Raw genomic sequence first — 15,950 nt, forward strand, 5'->3', positions numbered from 1 at the left:
GGACCCTCGCTGGCGGCTGGGTAACGAACCAGCGCTGCAGAGGCTGCGAGCAGCCTCTCAGCCCAGCGCTCAACCGCTGCGCCACCAGGGGAGGCCCCAAAGCTTTCTTTTTTTTTTTTAAACAACGGAACAACTTCATAAGGCATATAAGGAAACCACAATCTGTAAATCAAGTTGCCATTCAACACATTTAATAATTAAATATAGTTAAATATGATGTTTGTTCAAAAATAATCCTGGATAGTTTAAGGGTAAATCTCATTAATCCCACAATTTAATGAGACCATCCCAACCACATGTTATCACTTTAGATGTTTCATGTGGATGCCACACTGCACCGATACACACTTTATCATGAGCTTTAAATCGACTGTAGAGTTTTGTGGTCTTCCAGTCCCAGATGTTTAATTTTCCATTTCCATCTCCTGAAATCACATAGCTACATGGGAAGAAAATTAAATTCAAATTATTCAAACATCTTTATTAAGAGAAACAGAGGGTTTATCTTTTCACTTTAACAAAAAGAAAAAACAATGTGAATATAAAATACTCAATGAGAATAGAGCATGAAGCAGTCTGTAATTTAAACTACCAGAAAAAATTCTCCCCATTTAGCCACCAATCTAGAGAATGAAAAATTTTAACTTGGAGTCTGGGAGATGCAGGGGCCATGGCAGCACAATGTGGTATCATAATCACTCTCAGACAATCAGGGAATGTTTATATAAGGGAATGTTTCACAAAGAGCCAATGACCACATTTAGAGCTAGTCTACCATTGTAGATTATCGGCTTCCTTAATTTTTTTGGCTCCAACATCTATCAAATAGGTCTAAGGCTGATCTGGAGGTGGGAGCTTATGACCCAACTGCTAGGCTAAACATACAAAGTTACAGTGATTTCTGAACTACTCACATCTATATATTTTAGTTAAGAGTGGAGTTACAAATGCAGTGTTGCATTCTTAGGCTCTGGGCTTCATAAATCTAGTGACCTAGAACTATGCAGAAGTTGAATTTGAGGTTTCAGCACAGAAAAGCTGAAGTGAAGTTAACTTCTACAATGCAATACAAAATTAATTCTTCTTGTGTTCATTCAATCACAGCAACATAGTAATTACAATCCTCCCAGCCTTGCATAGAAAAGCAGAGAGAAAATAAGGTGTTGTCTATAATTTATGATGTTACAGGGTACAGACTAAGCAATAAGGAGATACGCTGAAGAACTGAATAAAAAGAAAAGTGTAGTTTTCATAACTTGCTCTTCCCTTTTTACCTGACAATTTGACACTCTACATAGTTCTCATACATACTTGAAGGTGATTTGTAAAGTGTTATATGAACAATAGTAGTTTTATATCATATTTGAACACAAGAATAAAAGATTTAAACTTACCTCATGTCTGGTGAAAAGTCCACCTGACAAGCATAGCCTGCTACCATATGGCCCTTAAAGATTTTTTTCTTATTTAATCTGAATCTGTTCTGTGCTCCAAAAATTAAGATTTGGTTGTCCATTGATTGGCATGCTAGCCATTTCCCTGTAAATCCAATAAGTGAGATGTGTTAGAGAAAGCTGAAAAAATTTAAAAGGCATTTTATTTTAAATATGTTCTAGTCATTAACATTCTCCTACTTCCAACTACTTCAAAAAAAGAGTAACAAATTTACCATACCACTTGTGGATTTGTTATAAATACACTGTTGGCAAAAGTATTTTTAATTAATGGTTTTGCTTATGTAATTTCTTATTAGGGTGTCTCCATTTACAAGCTTTTTTTTGTTTGCATAAATAAGAATACACAGAATTCTGACTTTAGCATTAACATAAGTAAGCTAAAATTCTATGAAATAAAAATTAATTTGCAGTTATTATAGACAACAGAATCATGGCAAGAAAGAGACTTATTTCTGTTAATTCTGGAAAACGGAAAGATTAACTCCCTGTGAGAAAACCTAGAATTATTAAATAAATGACAATAAAAGATACGATTAAAAAAACTATAGTAATGTTGTTGAAAGGCCACATTGCTTTTATATTACCCAGGAAGTGCCAAAGCGCCCAGTCACTAAACTGTAGTGCTTTCCTAGCATCCTACATAATCGTAGACGTTTCTAAATGAGAGTGATCCTAACAATGATCAGTCTTATTGGGTTACTGGGCTTGTTCAAGATGGCCATATTTGTAACGGATGGTTTAAAAATACACATGAACTACAGATGCAGTGATCATGTGATAAAGTACCTAATGAGGTGATTATGAAAATAACACCCAGGTACTGGCTGCTCTTCCCATAAAAATCCTAGGGCATTTGCCAAATGATCACCAATTTGCCTGTGGCAGATGTACTGATGGAAGAGCAAACTATTTCCTGCCTCTTCCTCCATGTCTACACTCATAGTAATGAGTTAACAGTGGCTTTGATGAAAATGTTGCCCAACATTGTCAGCTTTAATACCTTCATGTAGAGCTACCATTTTATCAGTATACTGTCAGTATATCATAGTACAAATATCTGCATTTAAAATGAAATGGATTATTGAATAGAGAATGGTATTAAATAAATATCCTTTTTATTTTTGTTTATTTTGGAGAAAGTCTTTTATAGTGAATTGCTATCATTATAGGATATCAGGTGAAAATCTCCTATTCTTTGAAAGAAAAAACTCACAATAAATTACTAAATGCGTGTCAAATATTATTATCTGAGAATGAGATTTAAGCAAAACAAAACAACTCTAACTCTCAGATGGAACTCCTTAGATGTTCAGTATGTTAACTGCAAATCATGGTTTTTCCCTAATTTTTACTTTATATTTTTTCGAAACAGGAGAAAGAGTGAGGTGATTCACATATAAAAACTAGTGATTATTTCTAACACTGAAAAGATTTCTTTATACAAGTTTGGCACTACGATAGATTTCCCCTAAGAGAGAATGGCCAATGTTCTTTCGAATATAGAAATCATACAATGTCTTAGAAACACATTTAAAAACACATTCTATCTAACGCACCATTTGGAGACAAAGTCACTGCAGGCATTGAGTGCATACTGGGTTCTGCTATGTACTTAAAATCCACAGGGATATCCCTAAAAATTAAAAATAGCATATCAGAGTTAGTAGTTTTCAAATGCATCTGTAGAAGAATTACCTTTGAAACAAAAGCAGTATTCTTGAAAATTACCGATTTTAGAAATCTTTCATAGAACTTCCTGAAAGAAGGAAAACCGTAAGATGCCATTCTACTATTATCCATCTTTTACTTCACAAATGCCTTTCCATAATTAAAACAATGGCATACTTAGTTTTCTCTTTATTTGGTTTAAACTTTGCCCTTCATATTAAAAAAGTCTGTTAGTAAAAGTTCTTTACTAGTGAACCAACTCAAATGTACCAGGGTAGGCAGAAGCAAGGTGTTTGAGGCAAACCTATATAGGGAAGCAGTCTTACTTTACCTGCCAGTCAACCTTAATTTGTTATTCTGCAAGCAGGTGAGAATGCTAAACAGGCTTCAGCAAAGCAAGCGGATGGGAGGCAAAGCTGCACAGGGTCTGCAAGCAAGCCTAGCCCACCCCAAGATAATGTGATCTCTAGATGGGCAAGGGAGCTTAAATGCTTGATATTTATATTTATATATAAATAAATATTTTAAAAAAGTTCAGCTGGTTTTTCCTCATTTACTACTAGTGCCTAAAAATTTTATAATGGGAGAAAAACAAGAACATTTTCTAAAGTAATCATAGTCCAGATTCATAGCAATCTATGTACTAAAACTAACCATAAAAATTTAAATAGGGGCCTCCCCGGCGGCGCAGCGGTTGAGCGCTGGGTTGGGAAGCTGCCTGCGGCCTCTGCGGCGCCGGTTTGATCCCCGGCTGCTCCTGGCCACCGGAGGAGGGTCCCACATGGCGTGCAGACCTCTCCTGCCATCCACTGCTCCCCTCAGCAGTGTACTTCAGTCCTTCTGCCTGCTCTGCTTCCCGCTCTGACTCTGGTGAATTCTCTCACCCTCCCACGCTTCTGACTGTACCCAGTGCATGTATAAACAAAACAAACAAACAAAACAAACAAATAAATAAATAAAACATGCCTCTATTAAAAAAAAAAATTAAATAGGCCCCTATTTCAAGGATTCTTGGGACAATGAGCTCCAGAATGAGAAATGAATCTGAACACACTGGACTTTGTTACTTTTAGTAAAAATGTCTGTTAGGCATAGCTGCATTTAATAAATACAATGTATTTTTTAGTTAGAAATTAATTTAGTATAACAAACTATTAATAGTAACTTCTATTTTACAAATATTCTTCAGTCTAAAATTAAATCATCAAAAAAAAAATCCCAAAATATAACAAATATCTGTAAAAATTTAAAGACAGAAATTAAAAATGTCAACCTCTGCTACATTTTCTTTGAAGAGTATTTTAACAAAATAAAGAAAAAAACATATCTGACAGTTCATGAATTTAGCCAATTTGAATACCTCGGGCAATTCAATATCTTTTATTCTCCTTTAAAACAGTGTAATAGTCACAGGATATATAGCACTGTTTTAGAAAACCAAGTTTCCTTTAGTTTGGTGTCTTGTATCATTTGGCTATTGTAAGCAGGTCTAGAAAACACCACTTGTCTGGTCCCACTGATAACTTTACTCCTGCTGGCGTCAGTTCTCTCTTTGAGGTGGTCAGGACCTCCCTTCCTCTCCTATGCAAGCTGCCAGTATCACTAGTGATTGCTTTCAGGGACATATATATATATTTTTTTTTTCAGTGAGGGACAGCTTCAGGGGTCCTGAAGTGGGTCTACTTCCTACATTGTCTTTGTAGCAAGACTGATCTTCATATTTTTTTGTTTTCTGACTAATTAAACTGGACGCAAGTTAACTTCTCTCCCCACTAGATACTTCAACCATTTAACAATCTATTTGTTAACTGATGGTGAGAATCCTTTGACAATGTATACATACATGGAATTATGCTATTCACTTAGAGGGACAACAAACATACCTATCTCCTAAGATTGCTTTGCAACTCAAATGCAGCAGTTCACATAAAATGCTCAGTGGTTCAATAAATGTAACATCACTTATAATTAGGATAGTAACTATTTCCTTAGCTGTTCAGTGCCTGCTATGTGCCAGGACTGTGCCGGTGCTGGGGAAGATGGACAACAGGCTGACACAGTTCATCTGTCACTGTTAAGAACTTGTCAGGGGAGAGGAACAAATAAGCAAGCACTAAAAAAAGTATGCTAAAAGCTGAAGGAAGCAAAAAAGAGTGTGGGAAGACAGAGATCAGGAACCTATCTTCATGTGAGGATTGGTCAGGAAGTGATAAACTAAATTCTAAAGGAAGTAATCATTTATAATGATACAAATATTATGACTTTTAGGAGTAGTTTTAAGCTCTGAGGACAAAAAAGAAACAGGCTAACATCACCTCTTTATTTAATCAAAATATTTTGTAGCCCAACTTTCATTTAAGAAAAGCACACACAATTTTCTTCAAGTGTTCTTAAAGCACTGTAATTGGTGCATCATTTAAATATTTACCAATTTCTTTTATACCACTCCTTATTTTAAAATGGAGCTAAAATACCTGAAAATAGAAACGTCTGAAAGTTTAAGTATAATCAAGCTGTAAAAATATATAAAACAAACCCTGTATGTGTATGTTTATTCTCCGGAAACTTATGCAAATGATCTAAGGTGGCTTATGTAAAATTTAGTGTCTATATCAATCTCTGCATATAACATCATTTCTGAAGAAAGACCTATAAAAGAGTCTTAAACCACAGACTTAATGGGTGATAAGACTATATATGAGTATTGTTAACTATGCATGAGTTGGAGGTAATTTGGATGGGGATAGTAGTGGTGAGTGTGGGAGAAACTACAGTTAGATTATATTAAATCTTTACCCAAACTGCCCCAGATCTCTTAGGGATCTGCTTAGCTCCCCAATGGGACTCACAGTTTTAGGAGAAAACTCTTAGTTGTAGTTTTAAAGCCTCCTACTTTAAAGCAGAAGAGATTCTAGGAGTGGGAAGAAACATTTTCTAGTCCCCCACAAGGCAGTAACCACATTGAGCTGTGCTTCAGAACTGACTATAAAAACAAGCTGGGTTCCTTTCAACACTCAAAGATTCATTTTAACCAAAAAATTATAATGCAATTCTTTGCAAATTATAAAACATGAGTTATGATACTCAGTGAAAGTAGCTTTAGTACTTTAGAAAATTTTTTTCTCTAGGAAAGCAAAATTAACAATCGTTCTGATTATAGTCTATAAGTGAAAAATCTGTTTTCTACATTTATGGGCTATGAATGACAGGACACAAGGGTGATACCATGGAGCAATTTTTGGTTCTGAATGATCATAACACAGACATTAAAAAATTAAGAGCATTTTCAATGTCAATGTCAACCCAATGTTTTCTTTGGGTTGGTTCTGACGCCAGGATCTCATGTTCGGTTCCCAGTGTAACCACTCTGTGTATACATGTATGGCCCCTACTTCTCGTCAGTCATTTTGCAAAGACAAATAAATGATGAAAAAAATGATGAAAAATGTAAGAGAGCACAATGTAAACTTTCCACCACTGTAAGAAAGATGACTCAAAATATATATCCTTCAGACAGACTATGCAAAGACTTTGGAAGGCAGCATGTTTACATTATTTCCATATTCTGGATACTTAAAGGTTAAGAGAGTTTGGAAAGATTTCAAATGACTGCATATTATCAGACTTTGTCTTCAGCTACAAATATTTAAACTGTTTGCTTTATATAAATCAGATTTTCTACTTATTGAAACTTACCATTCCCAAACTCTTAGGCTCTTATCATCAGATGTGCTCACAAATCTCCTATTCTCATCAACAAAAACAATGGTGTTGACAGCTCCCAAATGCCGATCATATTCCTGTACAATTTCTCCACTTCGAATGTCCCACTATATGTCAAACAAGGAAAAGACAGAGGTGGAGTAATGTATTAATAGGAATTAAGAGCATAATTATGGAAAGTGGAGAAAGAAACAAACTTCTACATTATTTTTATAGATTTACTAAGAATAATCAGCAGTCCCCCAAATAGCAAACATTAAACAAGTTAATATTCTTTATTCACTCCCCTCATGGAATCTTAATAAAAATACTATGAAAGTACTTACTTGCACAATCTTTTTATCAGACATCCCAGCCACAAAGAGATTTTGCTTATCTTCATCAGGATTAAATTTGACACAATAGGGTACTTTTCGGTTTGTAAATCTTGATATACATTGTCCTAAAACAAAAGATCCAAGTTAGAGTAGGTAAAATAAATATGACCCCAGGTTGTATGACAACCCTGGGATGAAGTGCTTGAGTTACTCTGCTAATAAATTTTGAGGAAGGGCAGCCTGCTTGTTCTTTACTGTAAGCTAGACTGTTCCTACTCTAGGTTTTTAATGATCAAAAATAATTCTTTCAAAAGTAAATCTGTATCATCAACTGCAGAATACATCAAGCTTTTCAGGTGACTACAATGTGCAGCCAGAGTTCACAACCACTGGTAAAGAGGTTAAGGATATGAGAAACTGTGGTTAGAATATAATTTGGCCACTGTGTAACACTGGAAAAGTTACCTCTTTGAGAGCAGCTCCTCATTTATAATAATAAAAGTAGTTATTTCAGAGGTATTTTAAGGTTTGAATAAGATACGGAACTTATTTAGCAGAATGCCTGCCAAACATAAATATTCAATATTAGCTATTAACTTTATCCTTAAAAATCAGTCAGATGACAGATGGTTCTTTAATTAGACTAGCCACAACGTGCTGATGCAACTAATATGTCTGTGATCATATAAACTAACTGGCCCATGAAAGTTTAGACTCACAACTTAATCAACCTGGACAATTAAATTTAATCTGGACAATGTAAATTTCATCAGATATTAACAGCGCCTGTATTACATTGAATGCAGTGTGTGAGGTGATATTAGAATAAAAACATCAATTAAATAGTCTATTTAGTAAAGATTTCAGTGTTTGCTTGCTAAATTGTATTTGGTGGAAACAAAGTCTTTATAATAATGAAAGAGCTACTTATATTAGCTGAGTTTCAACTCTAAATATTTTGTGATATTAGCTGATAGGCCAGATGAGAATCACCAAAACATAATTTTACCACAGAATACACTGCTTCATTTATAAATGCTGATTTTTTAAAAAAAAGATTTATTCATGCATTCAAGAACCGGGGTATAGGCCAGAGGTGCGGGGGTTGAGAGGATTCACCAGAGACAGAGTGGGGAGCAGAAGAGATGGCTCTACTGAAATATACTGCTCAGGGGAGCAGCGGGTGAGACAGGAGAGGTCTGCTGTGCCATGTGGGTTAGCTCCCTGGCCAGGGATCAAACTCACGCTGCAGTTGCTGACAATACCTTGATAGCACTGAGACTTTAATCCCTGCACCACCAGAGTGGCCCTATAAATGCTAATTTATAAGATAATATGTATTAATATAAATGAGCTCTTACCTGTCTCGGTGTCCCAGAGCTTAAGATACCTGTCATAAGCTGCACTGAGGAACTGTGTTCCTGCGGTATTAAAGCAGATGTCCCTAACAGCTTTACCATGACCTAAACACAGAGACAATGGATATGAAGGTGAGGTGAAATACCTTCTCTTAAAATACAGATACCATAACAGAAAGAGCATTTAATAGTGCTTTTCAAACATGCTGTAAATCAAAATCACTGGAACCCCCCCTTCCCTTATTTACTGACTCAGAATTTGTTTATGTGTGGGCTTGGGAATGTAGCTGGTATTTTTTTTTTCTCCTTCAAAAAGCTCCTCAGATGATTCAGATGCTTAACATTTAGCTAAGAGGCAACCAAAAAGATTTTTTTTTTCTCTTACGTTTCTCACGACAACCTCTTAATATGTAATGCATACAACCAATGACTAAATGGTCAAGAATTAAAGGAAACACAATAGGCAAATTATTGCCAGTGAAAGATAATTGACTGGTAGCATATGAAGGTTCACTCTGATTACTCACCAAGATGGAATGAAAGCAAAGTGACTTACAGTTGATGTAGCTCTCATTTAATAATTGTCTTACTGCCAAATTTCATAGAAATGGATTGAGAAGTGTAGCGACCAAGCCTTTTTGAAAATTATTATTAATTTTCATTTTGTTTTATGATGGGCTTTTTAGATTAATTTTAAGGTGCTTCACTTGGAAATCAATCTTCCTAGACACCAGAATATTATAGGGACAAAAAATGTGGCTAAATGAAAACAGAAGCTTTTCTATTTCTCACTACCCTACCGAGACCAAGACTGCCAAGGGCCATTGTGCAAATGTGTATGGCACAGACTATCTACCATACACAGAAGCCCTGTACCAATAAGTTCTAGTCAAGCACATGCCAAGGCAAGTGGGCATTTTCTACACAAGGAGTTCCATTCAGAGCACTTAACATTGGTCTTAGCAGGTAATTTTCAGATTTCCCCAAGAAACTGTCAGAACAAAGGAAACAGATAGGGACCAAATCTACTACAACTACAGGAGACATTTTGTTTTCCTGTAGTTGCTGGAAGCCTCCTGCAAGTCTTCTTTTAGGCTACATCTTAGGCAGTATTTACTTGTGCAGTGAGGTCCTAAAATCACAGCAAAGCACCGCAGAACGGACTCCCACTTTGAATCTAAAAACAGAGCCACTACAATGCACACAAATAGTGTTTCAGTGTGGTACTGTTAAATTTGGAAATGTAACTAGCCTTAGCACAAAATCTGACAGAGAATAAAGCGATTTTCTACCAAAAAGTCTGGTATACCACAGAGCTGTTCTCTTTTTGGCCCTCTTCTTTCCTCCAAGGAGTTCGTTCAATCTCTTCCTTTTATATGCTTTAGTTGCCAATTCCCAATCGTTCTTTACAGCTCAGTGTCTGGCTATCTAATTCTTACTGGACATTTTCATTTCTGTATTACAAAGTTAGCTCCAATTCAACCAGTCTGAAACATTGTCATTATGTTCCTCCCCCTGGTGAATGGCATTGCTATTCATGCAGCCAGAGGGGAGTCACCCTAGATTCCTGTCTGTTACCACTCACATCCAGTTGTTAAGTCCCACTGAACTTAACTCTTGATGATTCCTTTCTTTATCTCTGCTAATTTAGTTCAGGCTTTCATCATTTTTATTCTAGATAAATGAAATACTGCTGTAATATATTTCCCTGCTTCCAGGCCTGCCCTTCCAAAGCATCCTCTATATTGCCACTGTGATCTTTGTCAACTTCAAATCTGATTATGTTGCTTTCTTGCAAGAGCTGTTTAATGGCTGGATTCCCAAGGGCCTCAGGACAGTTTAAACTCCTAATTAGTGGCACACAGGGTCTTGCAGTTTCTGCCCCTGCACCCCTACTGTTTTCCCCCACTTTCATCTCTTCTCATATCTCATACTCAGGTAATTTTAAAGTGTATGTGATCTACCAAAGCAGTTTTCTTACACCACTTTTGCTTTTTCTCCTGTTGCTCCCTCCTCCTAGTTGTCTATATGGGAACACGTATACCCTCTTCAAGATTGAATTCAAGTCTATGAAGCCTTTCTTTCATACCAGTGTAGTGCCATTACTGTCAATGTTGTTATCTTAGTTTAAAATGTCTTTCCAAACAGATGTATAGCCAGAGAGAAAAGAAGTATTACCAATAAATGTTCGTAGACAGCGCCTGTCTCCATAAACTTCCCATAACTGAGTAAGAAACAACACAAGGAAATATTAAATGTACTGATAAAATGACAACTTTCAATCAATAACAATAGTCCTATGCCAGATATGTGTATGCACAGGGGGGTTTCACTAAAGACTTTTTCTGCACATCACTGAACATACTGCTAAGCACTGCTCATCTGTGTTGCACTATTTGGAAAACACACACAGAGTGAACTTTTAAGTTTAATACTAATGATATATTAAAATATTAAGAGAACTTAGATGGACTTAATATAGGTGACTTCATTTCTTGTTCTTTTCTGTAGTAACTGATATATCTGTAAGATCAAAAGTTTCCACATACGTAATATTATAAAGTACTTTTAAAACAATTAAATGTTATTAAAACTGCTGTGTTTATACATTTTGGTAGTTTTTTTTTTTTAAACTGTTCTAAAGTAACAAGTATTACTGAAGTGATATGAAAATGATCTTGGCTAAAGTTTGACTTAATTCTTATCACATTTTAAGTAAATTAATACAATACCTTCACAATACCTTTATTCTTGCCTACCTAAAATCCAATTCCTGACAATGTTGCTATTGCTCTATAATAGAAAACATTTCCTGGCCTTATATCCTGCAGCACACCAGGCAAAGACCTCTAGTGCCTGGTCCCTTGCCTGTAACTGAAGCCATTCTCTCTTTCTCTCAATTCTAGACTGTAGCAACCACAAAGCTTGTAGTTTTCAGTACATACCATGCTAATTCACTCCATTCTCTCTTCTTAGACATACTCTAACCCTGATCCAAACTTACTTTAGTTACCTTCCCATTGAGTACACTTCCTCTTTAAAACCACAATACCTTGTATAATCATTTATCTCATAATCACCACCCTAAGGGCAGGCACATAGTCCTTAGTAATTTTTCATCCTCAACCCTTGGCTCAAATAGGTACCTAAAAATGTTTATAGAAGTGAACTAAATAGCATTTTAAACTTTTTAAATTGGTCATCGAAAAGACCCAATCTCTATTAACATAGTTTGTATAAAGTGACAGTTAAAGGCCAAAAGAGTTTCTACTCAAAACTCTCGGTTTGTCATTTAAGCTATTAGAGACAAATGCCTGAAGGGCTGATCTTATCAAAAGAAGCTGCCTTTAAAATACCTTTAATATCCATGAATTATTAACAAACAGTAAAATTCCAGTGATTCAACTAGGCCCAAGAGCATTAGTGTTGCTGTTTATTGACCACTGTAACGATGTGGACATAGAAACTACCAAAAAAAGAACTATTTTTTTCAGATATATGGGTTTTTTTTATAGGCTTCCCCTACATTCAAGTTGACATGCATTGGCAACTGATTTTTTTCTACTATACACTGGAGTTGGACATCAGCTAAAGGTGGAACTCTCCAAGATTATAAAAAGTGGGAGAGGAGGCAGAGAACATTTCTGCTGCTTAGTCTACTAGCACTTAGGGAAAAAAGGATGAATTATATTTATCTACTCTCTAAAAACAGGATTTTCAGCATGTCCTCTTTACTTGAGAAGGTTCAGAGAACAAATGCACCCAGTTATATATACACAAAAATTTTATAAAAATTCATTACCGATGATTTAATATTTATATGTCTAAAGCCAAAGTGACTGACGACATAGCAATCATTTATCTAAGCTTACAGAAAAGCTTAACTAATTGCACTATAGAGCCATATTTCAATCATCATGTTTGGAATCAATTCACCAACTGGGCATTCACAGGGCTTAAGAGAAAATAATTAGCCTTTAATTGCATAACAAACCCAAATTAATTTATAATTAATCAAGCAAATTTAACCAAAGCTGCACTACTGTTAATGAAAACTCACCTTAATTTTACAGTCCATGGAACAAGACAGCAATAAATGGCCAGAGAGAGGAAACAATCTGACTGCACTGACGCCCTATAAAAAGGTATTACAGTTACCATAAGAGGTGTTCTAAATATCAGTTAAAATTAAACATAAGGAAAAGACAGTATATTTTTAAGCAACCTAATTACTACTTTTCTTCATTCCAAAAATCTGCCCCAGAATAACCTGTTAGTATTCCAAGAGCAGTCCATATTGACACTAAATTTTTGAAGATTTTTTTTTTAACTTTTAATATTGACTTCCTCCCTGAAGGGAATCCTTAGTCAAGCAGGTTGTTAATGCACCACTTCTCTTCCTTCTTGTACTCAGTTCCTTTGCAATTTGGTAATAGCTGGAAATTATCAACTGGAGTAGTGCAGATGACAAAGAATATCAACATTTTCAAGTATTTTATTTTTGCCTTAGTTTAGATACCACAGCAAATAAACCAGGGGCATCTAATCTTAGAAGTGTGATAACCTCAAGAGAGGAAGCAAAATTACTGTCGTTTTGGTGCCAGTAGCAGCCCATTACTCACTGGTGCCCAAAAGGATGCAGATTGTGGCAGGAACTTGGGGGGCAGGACCTGGACCACCATAAGGGTAAAGTATACTGAATTATGAATGGTTTATGTCATGGCCAATCCAGCTGACCCTGAAGTCTATGTAGTCACTTGTGACTGGTATGTATGAATAACTCCAAAACTTAACTCAGGTTTATCTTCCATTTGACTTCCTGGCTCTATTTTGATTTCTCTATATCTTTATCAGAAATATTGGATGTTCCATATCAACAGTTAAAATTTTATGCTAGCTTCACTACTATACACTACAACAAACAGAAACAACCAGTTTCCTTACCTTTGTGTGCCCTGACCACACATGAATTTGTTTTTTGGGAAGATAACACTTCTCAGGTGGCACAGTTGACCGCAGATTAACACCAACATCCTGAGGTATGTGAAGATAGGACCTGCCCTGATAGTCATACATTTCTTTAACTGAAACAAAGCAAAGGAAAGTAGTGAAGAATTAGAAGCCAAAGTCAAAAAATATACTATCTTAAAAAGAAAACAAGCATTTTCCTCATTAGGAATATTGTTTCAAATTAAGGTATAAGTAGGAAACACTCTGATCACATTAAAACTGAAAGCCAGCTAAAATTTAGTTGCCTGAAATCACTGCTATTATTTACAATTTGAGGAAGTATACTGGAATTCCTAAGTACCCCAAAAATCAGACCTTTAAATCCGTGCTTCTTTTACACATTTTAGTTGATATACATAAAAAGCCTTCACTGTAGTATAATTATAGCAAGGGAGAGAGAATAATACTTGGGCCATATGAGTCATCTGCAGAGGATCAGAAGCAAAACAGGATAAGAGGGAAGTTAAAACAAAAGAATAAATATCGGCTATCCTTTTTTCTTTTATGCCCATCCAGATTCTTTTTTCATTTCTTTTCCAATTCAATACAAATTTTATAATAAAGTCACATGTAGGAATTAAATGACTGTTGTAAAGCATTTATCAGCATACCTGAACAGCAGAAGTACCTCAAAAGTGTTGGCTGTTATTGTTATGGATGCAAGCACACAATACTAAACACATTTGTTGGAGATAAAACTAGAGGTTGAGAAACCAAATTATGGCCTCATGAAATCTAAATATTTGATAGGTGTTATAACTTTAGACTAAGCAATACTGTTAATGAACTATTCTTTGTACTTTCAGATAATCACAACATAATTTCCTAAATTAAAGAACTTATCAAGTAGGACAAGGTACATTCAAGAACATTTATGATTTTGTGAATATGTATTTCCTTCCACAAATCAAAGGATGAGTCTTAATCTCTAATCTACTTACATGAAAAATAAAGCTTTTTTTTTTAAAGTATAACTTATTAACAATTATAAACTGTGAGGGCACCTGGAGAGTATTTGACATGGGCCAAAAACAAAAGGTTAAAACAAATAGAGCACTATTAATACGCCAAAGAGTCATCTTTATCATAGGAAAGAAGAGATTGTGCAAGGAAACCCCATTCAGGTTTCATTTTTATCTACCTGTTTAAAAAAATTCATGAGAAATTCAAAAAAGTATCTGTAGCTATCATTAATCATGCTATTTTCTCTCCTTTGCTAGAACATAAAAGAGTTTGCTGTAATTTCTCTGAGATGAAAACTGTCCAATATAATTCTTAATATCAATATAATGAATTACAGGAGCTGATTAGTAAGGGCAATTAATATACAAAGCAAGAGAAGAGTTAATATCTGAAAGTTTTTCATAAAAATGAAGAAGCCTAACCATCAATACTTTGTTTACAAGAGACCCATTTAAAACTGACAGACAGAAACAAACTAAAATAATAGGTTGGAATAAGGCCATACATGCTAATAACTCAAAGAGTAAAGCAAGAACGACTATTCTCATGCCGGGTAAGCTAGACTTCCAACTAATCATGGACAAAGATGGATGCTATATAATGATCAAGGGAACAACCAGCAAGAAGCTATGACTATTACTAATATTGATGCTCCAAATATAGGAGCACCCATTTATACAAAGCAACTAATAGACCTAAAACAACATATCAACAAAAATACAATCATTGTTGGAGACTTCAAAACACCGCTGACACAAAGGGATAGATCATCCATACAGAAATTTAACAATTTAAATGAAGTATTAGATCAGATGGATTTACTGGACATTTTTAAGTGTTCCATCCTAAAAATAATGAATACACTTTCTTTTCCAGTGCACATGGAACATTTACAAGAATAGGTCATATTCTAGGATATAAAACAAGTCTCAAGAAATAGACAAAAATAGAAATTATCAATATATCAAAACCAAAATATATGAAACAAACCAAATATATGAAACAAACCAAAATATATGGAGACTAAACAAAATGTTTCTTAACAACCTTTTGATCAATGAAGAACTCAAGAGATATGACTAATGAACATGGAGAGACAAGCTACCAAATCCTATGTGATACTTTAAAAGCAGTCCTGTACTACATAGGACATTTATAGTAATACAGGACCACACACACACACACACAAACAAAAAAGATCTCAATTTAGCAATCTAACTCTGCACTTGAAGAAACTAGAAAAAGAACAAGAGCACCTCCATACCAGTAGAAAGCAAGAAATAACAAAAATTAGAGCAGAAATAAATGAAATAGAAAAAAGTCCAAAAATAATCAGTGAAACCATGAGTTGTCTCTTTGAAAAAATAAACTAAATTGATAAGCCATTAGCTACACTTACAAAGAGAAAATCCAAATCAGCAGAATCAGAAATGAAAGAGGCAAAATTACAACAG

General features: G+C 35.1%; 1 protein-coding gene across 1 annotated transcript in view; it reads right to left on the reverse strand.

Moving 5' to 3' along the window:
- Positions 1-261: 261 nt before the first annotated feature.
- Positions 262-15,950, reverse strand: part of CDC40 (cell division cycle 40) — a gene marked incomplete at both ends in the record, with an annotated part of 44,339 nt that continues 28,650 nt past the window's right edge. The window contains 9 exons of the mRNA XM_084256359.1: positions 262-439; positions 1,395-1,539; positions 3,014-3,090; positions 6,822-6,955; positions 7,175-7,290; positions 8,527-8,628; positions 10,702-10,747; positions 12,584-12,658; positions 13,468-13,607. Of these exons, the coding sequence (XP_084112485.1) occupies positions 262-439; positions 1,395-1,539; positions 3,014-3,090; positions 6,822-6,955; positions 7,175-7,290; positions 8,527-8,628; positions 10,702-10,747; positions 12,584-12,658; positions 13,468-13,607 (1,013 nt within the window). The remainder of the gene's footprint in view (positions 440-1,394; positions 1,540-3,013; positions 3,091-6,821; positions 6,956-7,174; positions 7,291-8,526; positions 8,629-10,701; positions 10,748-12,583; positions 12,659-13,467; positions 13,608-15,950) is intronic.

Source organism: Talpa europaea (genome assembly GCF_964194135.1).
Source record: "Talpa europaea genome assembly, chromosome: 2".
Lineage (NCBI taxonomy): Eukaryota > Metazoa > Chordata > Mammalia > Eulipotyphla > Talpidae > Talpa > Talpa europaea.